Source organism: Helianthus annuus, chromosome 3 (genome assembly GCF_002127325.2).
Source record: "Helianthus annuus cultivar XRQ/B chromosome 3, HanXRQr2.0-SUNRISE, whole genome shotgun sequence".
Lineage (NCBI taxonomy): Eukaryota > Viridiplantae > Streptophyta > Magnoliopsida > Asterales > Asteraceae > Helianthus > Helianthus annuus.
The window spans coordinates 151,759,684-151,770,009 of record NC_035435.2 but is presented as its reverse complement, the minus strand read 5'-3'; the positions used below and the strand labels follow the sequence as shown (position 1 = coordinate 151,770,009).

Here is a 10,326-nt window from a genome sequence, read left to right as displayed (position 1 = left end):
TTTCGAATGCTTTGTTTGGTGAGTGTTTCAGTAAAATGATCGCATACAGTTCTCTTTATATGGTTGTTATTTATGGTGAAGTTGCATTGTGTAGGTTTAAATAAAAATAAATTGATGTTGGATTTGCAGGTGGGTGAATGAAGAAGATGATAGAGGTAGGGTGGGGGTGAGGGTGGGGTAGGTTGTGGGGCCCACTTTGACTTATTATAATTAGATTATTATTTTTTTTCTTTATTATATGCACGGTTAGTCCCTGTGGTTTACCCTTTTTAAGGAAAGGGTATTTTTGTCATTTCACACCCTCTTAACTGAAAAAACTAACTGAAGTTAGACTCAGGGACTATCCGGGAACAAAAAATGAAAAGTTGGGGACTATTGAGGTAGTTTTAGAAAGTTGGGGACTATAGGTGAAAAAAGGTGAAACCACAGGGACTATCCGGGCATTTTTCTCCTTTTGTTTTTAACATATAGTAATTTTGTTTTTAACATATAGTAATAATTCAAAGCACTTCACATGACTTCCGACCCGTTTAAATAGTTAAATGTTTTAAAATTATAAGTTAAATATAACCCAAATCAATCAATCCATTATGTAGGCAAACAAAGTCAGAATTGTATCATGTGTGCAAAGTAAGTAAATTTCACCTCCAACTGTGGCCCCAATGAGAGCAACAAGTAGCAACAGGGGCATGTTCATACCAAAGCATTAGCAATAATGGGTCCTACCGGTAAGGATCTTACAAACCTCATTGTCTGCAAAATGATAAACATAAGATTGATAGAAACCAGTAAAAGTTCACAATATAACCATCATGGTTCAACAGGCATCACAATCCAATAAAACATCCAGCCAAGTATCCAACCTTTTTCATCAAGGCTGCCTGTGTATCAGAAAGATCACCCAAGTATGTATCAGGTTTTTTGTTTGAAGGACTAACAAAAGCCCGATTACCTGGGTTTACCCAATGGCATAAGGCCACCATTCCAGATATATTACATCAGAACTGGTATCACGGCAAGTTATTCACTGATTCATTGATTTGAGCAGACTAACAAAATCTGATCATCTGAAGTAAAAGACACATCTCAAACAAATCTAAAGTAAAATTGAAGTAAAAAAATGGAAGAAATTGAACACGGACTCATACGGTTCTTAGCGAGTTCCGAGCAGATGTGAATATGCAATAAAGACGGCTTGAAGTGGCCACCATATATCCCGCGGCCACTACAAAAACATACAGATTCTAAGCTAAAAGCAAATGTAATGACAATCTTATTTGAAACAACTGAGGCTCAGACCAGTTTTACCATGAGAGGAAGGGGGTTAGACTGCCATGGCTGCAAAGGAGGTTGCAAGTGGAGAACTTAAGATACATCTCAGATCTCACACCTGCCATCCATCAATTCTGCCATGCCAATTTGCGAAATCCCACTTTCTAACTCGAATTTACTTCAAACCAAATTTGGTCATCATAGCCCTACAGTACCGGTAATAAGTGTCTTATGTTGATAATATAAGACAATAAATTGGCCACAGGTCTGATTCAAAGTCTAGGGCATCAGCAAATTGTTAATAATCAGGTGAAGAACTTTTGAACTTTATAATTGTTAATAAAACACAACCACAGTAACTTCGAAACCGAAGAAAACACAACCAAAGTAACTTCAAAACTGAAGAGTAATACACTTAATTGAGACATAAAATATGAACCGAGTACCTATTCGACGTAATTGGCAGGCAAAACAAGAAGAATACAAATAAAGCGATGACAATCAATACTCGAGAGAATCGTTCTTCATATCATCGATCAGATGTAGAATTAACCAAAATTGAGATCTAACAGTACTATAATAGAATAGAATTACTATCACCGATCAAAATATCAGAAAAACACTAACAGATACCCAAATACAGCAGAACGCCTCCAAAATTTTAATCGTATAAGCAAATTAAGAACAATTACGGCTCAATAAATCACACACGTAACAGAATTGATGAACATCAACTACCGAATCAACAAAATACAACAAATCAGTTCATAACTATGCTTGAATCAACCACAATCCAGATCTAACACGCTACCAATGGATTTGAATTACTATCTCCAATTAAAATTTTCAAAAATACAATAATACAAACACCTTCAGAAAATTTATAGCAGAAGAAAATTAAGAAAAGTTACAGATTGAATGAAAGGCAGTACCGATTGATTGAAATTCGATTAACTGACCGAGGGTTTCTGTTGAATTACAAACAGAAATCAATGGGGGCCCACCAATCTGGATCGTCGGCAACGTCTGAAACTCGACGGACTCGACGCGACGTGAGGGGGGCGGCACGGTGCGACGGCCGTCGCCGTTCCTCGACGAAGCTGGAGACGGTCCATACCGTCCAAGCTTTACAATCGAGTCAGTAGATGCAGGTTCCAAGCAGTGGCGAAGCTTGAGATTTCCGGCAGGGGGTCGAAAACATATATACCCAAAAATTTCTATGCGAAAGCTACATACATAACACTACTGAGCAAAAAGTTCGGGGAGTCGGGCGCCCCTGGCCCCTTCTAACCTGCGCCACTGGTTCCAAGCCTTGGAAACAAGTGATCGATGTTGTTTTCATGGTCGCGTGTTGCGGTTATGGCTTGCTATAAACGATGAGGAGTTAAAAAACTATTCAATTTGACGATTCCCGTATGGAGAACAGTAAAGAGCATAGAAAAGACTTGTTTTTATGGATAAAAAAACAGATCCAGATTTTATGTTATCAATTCACATAGATGGTATGATTTTGATATTAGGCCACACGGGGCCATGCGTTATTTTATCACGGAAGTAACCTACAACGCGTTATACATGAACAATCCCCACCCCTACAACAAATGTTAACGCGTTATATTTTCCACGGATTCAATTTTCGTGATATTTTCAACGCGTGATGGTTTTGTTTTGTGAGTGTAATTGTTGGTTGGGGGGAAATTTTGGGTGTGGTGGTGAGTGATGACCACCCCCACTAAAAAAGGTTGTGCGTGATCGAAAAATGGTTGCTGACATGGCGGAACATGATTGGATATTGTGAGTGATGGAAAAATGGTCACTAGTGACCACCCCGCTCCCCTTAGAGATGTTATTAATTGTTTGTTTTATTGAGGCTTCCAGCTTCCTCTGTCCTATATATTTTCTAGTATACTGCTCTTTGCGGTTCTAAAAAAAGGAAACAAACACGTTGTCTAGGTTCAATGAATCTAGGGTATAGAAAATGTACCATATCGTTGGTATCTAGGTTTTTAATTTTCCACAATATTTTTTGGGTAACAATAATTTATTTATAGTTGATTGGCCATACTATGAAAATAAGAGAAAGGGTATCTAGGACTAGAATCAGAAAAGTAACCCAGGTTACGGTAAACCAATTTGATCACATATCAGGGTGGTTAACTACAAAAACGATACAAATTGTAAGGAGATCGATGGAAAACTATAGAGAACATACTACATTCGTTTACCTTTAAAAGGCATACAACAACGTGTATCACGTAGAGTCGTAGACTGACTTGAATATAGTTTAAAGGGTAGAGGAGTTCCAGCCTTCCGGGAAGTATATAGATACATATATATTTTTTAAAACAAGTTTATTATTATATACTCTTTTTAAGATAAGATACTCCTTTTTGACCCTATAGCAGTATTCCTGTTTACAAATCAAACGTAATCAGTGAAAGATTCGCGGTTCAAAAAAGACTTAAACGCATGAGTGTCCAGGTTCAATGAATCTCCCCAATGTATGGATAACACGCTTTCTTTCACATCATGCATGCATAGTGGTGCATGTTGGGTATCATATAACTGGTACAAAACAAAAAGAGTTAAATGCTTGGTTGGTCCCTGTGGTTTATAAAAATTGCAGACTTGGTACTAATTACACGCGTGGTTCCAGTGGTTTTCAAAAATGCACTCGGTTGGTCCCCAGCCCTAACATCAGTTAAATTTCTCAGTTAACTATGTATGAAATGACGACATTACCCCTGGAAGCCCAATCATCTTCTTCAACCTCTAAACCACCATAGTCACCATCTGAACCATCTCTGACCAAACCAGCCTGCAGCCACCAACAGCTACCATCTCTGAACAACCACAGTCACCATCTAAACCACCACCACCATCATCTTTCTCCGCCGTCAACGCATCTATCGTTGCCACCACCATCATCAACAACCATCATCAAAACCCAACAACCATTCATCACCATCATCATCTTCATCAACCCACCACCACCACCTCCATACACAACCACAATCTACCCACCATACAACAACAAACAAACACAACCACAATCCACCCCACCATACAAACCAACTGCTTCAAACTAACAACAAACACAACCACAATCCACCCCACCATACAAACCGCCCAATAATCATTCATCCCATGAATCAACCCCCACGAGATCGAATACCCAACAATAATTCCCGACAAATGCCCCAAAAACTCGCTTGCGGTACAATAATCGATGTAAAACGCACCTGATCTGGGAATTGGAGTGATTGATAAAACGCACCTGATCTGGGTTAAACCACCAACGATTTGTGCATCCAAACCCTAGATCTGGGTTAAACCACCGCCTGTGCCTCCACCGCCGCCGCCGTGAGTGACGGCGCTACCTCCGTTCCACCATCTTCTCCGATCTCTTCTCTCTCTTGTCGTCTCTCTCCTTTATCTTCGCTTCTGATCTCCGTCGCCGGAAAAGAACGAGAGACAGAGATGGGGTGTGGGTTTGTGATGAAGATGATGATAGTGATGAAGATGATGGTGATGAAGATGACTTGGTGATGAAGATGATGGAGATGACCTGGTGATGAAGATGATGATGGGTTTATATACTGTTTTTTTTAATTTTTTTAATTCTTATTTTTAGGTTTTTAATTGTTCAAGGGTAATGTAGTCATTTCACACATAGTTAACTGAGAAATTTAACTGATGTTAGGGCTGGGGGCCAACCGAGTGCATTTTTGAAAACCACTGGGACCACGCATGTAATTAGTAAACCACTGGGACCAAGTCTGCAATTTTTGTAAACCACAGGGACCAACCAAGCATTTAACTCAAACAAAAACAAATTATAAAATATGACATTTAACAATTAAACACCTAACACAAGTATATGGTAATTTTCTTTTATTAGCGTCACCGTCACTCTTCGAAAAACGTTCAATGATCGATGCCACTCCACTTTTGGAAAAGTAACCAACACATAAAAAAGGAATATTAGATACTATATTTCATATTTATTGGCGTTTACTATTTGAAGATGATCTTTCTTTAACAATTTTTATTGGTGTTTACTATTTGGATCTTTTTACAATGAACACACATCCTCTAAACTCTACTACCAAAATCCACCTATTATCCACTCTCTAATACTAAAACCCGCACCACTTTAATAGAAAAAAAACCTTGTATCCCTAGACCAAATGCCATCAGCGAATATTATCTTAAACTCAACTATTTTTGCGTTTTTGATATCTGACATATTTTTGTTTTAATTTCTTTATATTAAGTGTAATAATATAGTTTTTAAAATTATAAAACTTAATTCAATAATAATCCAGAAAAGTTTTATCCTTTAAAAAATATCATTAAAAAGAAAAAAAATAAAAAAATGAAAGAAATGAAAAAAACTTAATAAATAAATTTACATGAGTGTCAAATGGCAGTCAGCTGTATGGTTTCTCAGGAGAACATGCAAACCAAACTCTGGAAGCCAATGTCGGTCCGATTAAAGACAATATAGTCTAGTTGGAATGAACAACAAGACTCTTCAATTTAGAGAATGTGTAATCAAAACACAAAAGGTCACCATTAAAATAAATAAATTGACATAACCACCACCTTTTATGTTTTTTTTAAAACCTAAACTTCATTAGAACCACAATCCACAAAACGTGGTGTCCACACAAGAAACACTACGTAATTACAAAATTACATCAATCAGTCCAGAACACGAACCTAGTTTCGATTATATTCTTCAGTCATAAATACCCTATCGATTTAATTTCGCTAACGATATCTCTCACCCTCGCTTAAAAAAGGAAAAAAAAAGGGAAAAATAAATAAAAAATGAAAGAAATGAAAAAATAAAAAAAATCAATAAATAAATTGACATGACCATTAACCACCACCTTTTATGGTAAAGAATCATGTCATGACTCATGCATGTTTCTTCAACACATACATCCATCCATACATACATATACATGGTAAACACATCTATAAATAGCCCTCTTTCTTTACATTTCTAATCGCATCCGGCGTAAACTCGTAGATAGATAATAATAATAACCGGTTTTATCGTCGCCGGAACGGAGAGTATAATCCCTCAAAACCCTAACCCTAGCTTCTTCTTCTTCTTCAACTCATCGATCAATCAATCGATCGATCTTATTGTTTAAGCGGCGCACATTACACTTTGCTCGCCGATTTACGTAAGCAATTCATCAATCAATTGTGTTCTTATTATGCTTTCATTCCAATTCGTGGTTGTGTATGTTATGGAGTAACATTAGTAACGATTATGTGTTATATGTTTATGTATTTGCTTGGATGATGACAAAAAACTGTTGATTTGTTAGATCTTGTTGGTATTTCAGCTATTTTGGATTGTATATGATAATAATATTATTATTATTTTTTGTTTGTTTTAGGGAAAAATATGAACATAAGGGGATTTAATTAGTAAACTATAGTAAAAGTAGAAATGATTCATGATTGGGGCTGGTTTTTTGATAAACCCTAAGGGGATTAATACTCTGCTATTTTTATTACTGTTAATCTGTAATGGTGTAGAAATGAAATTATTGAAATGAAAGTTATGTTATTAATTTGTATAAATGGTAGCAAAATATGTATCAGTTTTGTATTACTGGAAACTAATATGTTTTGACATAAAAAGTCAAAGGCTAACTTTTGATGAAAAAGTTAATTAATTTAATGATATTCTATTTTAATCTTGTTGGTATGAAACATGAGGATATAAAGTGGTATGTTTAGTTAAAGTGGGTAGCCTTTGGTGCCTAAAATGGCCAAAACTACTTCTTTTGTTTTGCTGATTTATGTGTTGCTGATAAAGTACAATGTTATTTCTTGATGGGTGCATTTGAGAAGTTTAGGGGTGAGTTATACAGCTGTACAACTTTATGATTCATAGTTGCCTAACTTTTTAACTGTCAACAGCTTGTAGTTTGTGAAGAGTTGCAAATCATGGTTTTCTGGGTGTTTGGATATGGCTCATTGGTATGGAACCCTGGGTTTGAGTATGATGAGAAAATCATAGGGTACATCAAGAATTACCGCCGTGTGTTTGATCTTGGTAAAGATTTGTGCAAACAATTGTTTCCCTTTTTTATGCATTTATCTCTATCTGGTTTTAATGGTCATAATATTATGTCACAGCATGTATCGATCACAGAGGTACGCCCGAGCACCCTGCAAGGACGTGCACACTCGAATACAAGGAAGGATCCATCTGTGTAAGTAACGCCAATTTCAGTTCCAGCCCTTTTAAGCTGATTTGAAAAAAAGATTCAATCTGTTTTTCTGATTGATCACACAAATGTAATTATAATTAATAAGTGAAGGTTGTTGAGGCTCTTTTATCATTTCCAACTTCTAATTTTTAACTTGAAATTTGCTGTTTTTTTTTCAGTGGGGAGCTGTGTATTGTGTTAGAGGAGGTGAAGAGAAGGAAAGATTGGCTATGAAGGTATGCCATTATAGAAGCTAAATAAAATGTTGTCTATATATGTATTCATGTTTATGGAAGACTTACATATATGTTCTTTAAATTTATCTCAGTATTTAGAGAACAGAGAATGCGAGTACGATCAGAAGACCACTGTCGACTTTTTCAAGGTTAAAATACTTTCAAGTTCCATATGTGCATTTTGTCATCAACTTCAATCACATGACTAAAAGCTGACATTTTTTTTATTAACTCTTGATTTAGGAAGGGGAGATCGACGAGCCTACTTTATCAGGAGTTATAGTGTAAGCGTTATATGATATTATATACAGCTTTCCTTCTTTATGCAAATAGTAATTAAAATGTTTAAATAACAATATGTTTCACTTGTTACAGTTTCACATCTACAGCAGACAAGGAATCAAACAAGTACTACCTCGGGCCTGCACCATTGGAGGATATGGCAAGGTAACATACTAACATACTTGTCATCTGTAGTTTTAATCCCTTTTTAAACCAGTGATTGGCGCGTTTTTAATTACTTTACATTTTCTCAGACAAATAGCTACTGCTTTTGGCCCATGTGGAAACAACAGAGACTATATTTTCTTGTTGGAGAAAGCGATGTTTGATATTGGTGCGTGTTTACCTACATTTCCACTATCGTCATTTCAACTATTTTCAACTTTTTAGATGCTCTCTTGTCCACAAGTTGCATCCATCCCCGTAATGTCGATGTCATATATTTGTTATCAACTTACCCTTGTCCCGCGAAAAATGCGTCGATTTCCATGATTATTTGGGCACATATCCCATCTAATATTACTTGATTGTCCAATGTCCATTGTTATCTATTGCGTTTGCCCCCACGAGATTCTTGTTTATCATTCTTGATGGGCATCTTTGACAAAACAAGAAAAGATTCCTTTACCATCTTTCATTTATCATGCCGGTCCCTTCAAGCATATTAATCTTTTTGTCGACCTACCGGCATCCTTTTGGCCCCCCTAAAATTTTAGTTCTGAGACGTCCTAAGAAAATTGGAACGTCTCTTTTTGGCATCTTATCGGCGAAACAAACCATTGCGTGGTCACAAAAACTCAAACGGTCTATTTGACCACTTGAGAAAAAAAGTATTGATTTCCATTGTAGGCCACTTGCCCATCGTAAGTTGTGGTTTACTACATAGTCCCATTAGTTGGTGGTTAGCAGGGTATCGATGGGTCCATGAGTTTTCTAACGGGTTCTTTTAGTTAATACAAACTTGTTATTTCTTGGGAAATTAAAACTTTCTTATCTTAAACAGGTCATGAAGATGACATGGTCATAGAGTTGGCAAATGAAGTCAGAAAAGTACTCGGGCTCTTGGGCCTGGGAGTTCGGAAAGAGACCAGCACCAACAGATTAACCGGGCCTTCTCTCAAGCCCAAATCCCCCATGTCGCCTCGTAAACTGCTTCACCTTCCTGAAGCAATTGCCATGGACACATAAGATCGCGTCGAGCAATAACTTGGTTTACTTAACCATATTGTAATATCTGGCAATAACCACACGCCGAGCTTAATTACCTCGGGTTTTTAGTTTTATTAACTGAGCCTTTAAACTGGGCTCATTACTTATGTTAGTCTTGAGTACTTTCTTGTTATTGTAGGCAATAGAATTGAATGATCATATCATATTTACAGTTACATGTTTGTAAGTTATAATTGCTTAAATGTTGCCTGTTATGGAACTGTTGGGAGAACCATGGTCCATGGACCACCTTATTGTTACATAAGCACTATAGGCTCCAAGTGTTCATGGGCCATGGTGACTCATGACTGTAGAAGGTACTTGCTGGCATGGACATCTACTATATATAGTGTGGGCCCAACCGACTCTACAATTTTTTTTGTTTTCTATATATAATAGTCTATCATGGTTTTTCGACCGATCCTTAAGATTTTTGAGCGCCGACCTCTAAGATTTTTTTAACTCAGCTAGAAAAAATAAATCTATGTAGGGGTGTTCATGAGTCGATCCGATTGAGGGTCTGCTCGTGCTCGGATAGAATTACAACCGATCCGATCCGATCGGATCGAATTTGCAAAACCGAGCACAAAAGTGATGCTCATGCTCGGATTGAATTTGAATCGAGCGGATCGTTTTCGCTCGGTTTCGCTCAAATCCTAACTAAAATCGAGCGGATCGTTTTCGCTCGATTGAATTATAAGGCTGTTTTCAACAAAAACAAATCCTAACTTAATTAAAACATGTCCAACACCTTACTAACAAAAGCAATACATAACTAAAATCATGATTCTAAAAATGTTCTTAGCAATATTAAGTTGGGCTAGTATATTTTTGGGGCTTTTAATCTTTACACTCTATAATATATATATCTATATATATATATATATATATATATATATATATATATATAGAGAGAGAGAGAGAGAGAGAGAGAGAAAGTATAATGTACAAAAAGGCTTATCCTACATTATCATACGCGACAGAGTTATAACGTGCGTAATTAGTATCCCATGCGTGATTATCACTTTTTTTGATCAACATAACTTGCGTAATTAAGCTCCCATGCGTGATTAGGTCAAAAAAAT

At 36.6% G+C, this 10,326-nt stretch overlaps 1 protein-coding gene across 1 annotated transcript; it reads left to right on the top strand.

Annotated features, from left to right (window-relative positions):
• Positions 1-6,175: 6,175 nt before the first annotated feature.
• Positions 6,176-9,456, top strand: LOC110930152 (gamma-glutamylcyclotransferase 2-1). Its single transcript, XM_022173387.2, has 9 exons — positions 6,176-6,473; positions 7,222-7,357; positions 7,441-7,517; positions 7,694-7,750; positions 7,843-7,899; positions 7,994-8,034; positions 8,126-8,197; positions 8,287-8,366; positions 9,036-9,456. The coding sequence occupies exons 2-9, from the start codon at positions 7,249-7,251 to the stop codon at positions 9,218-9,220; spliced, it is 678 nt and encodes a 225-aa protein (XP_022029079.1). The 5' UTR covers positions 6,176-6,473; positions 7,222-7,248; the 3' UTR covers positions 9,221-9,456.
• The last annotated feature ends 870 nt before the right edge of the window (positions 9,457-10,326 follow it).

What these genes read in the sequence shown, in the direction of transcription:
- LOC110930152 (XM_022173387.2), top strand. Translation starts at nt 7,249, where the DNA reads ATGGTTTTCTGGGTGTTTGGATATGGCTCATTGGTATGGAACCCTGGG. An exon ending in ACAAGGAAGGATCCATCTGT is followed by an intron (nt 7,518 to 7,693) that starts GTAAGTAACGCC and finishes TTTTTTTTTCAG; the next exon opens with TGGGGAGCTGTGTATTGTGT. An exon ending in CCACTGTCGACTTTTTCAAG is followed by an intron (nt 7,900 to 7,993) that starts GTTAAAATACTT and finishes CTCTTGATTTAG; the next exon opens with GAAGGGGAGATCGACGAGCC.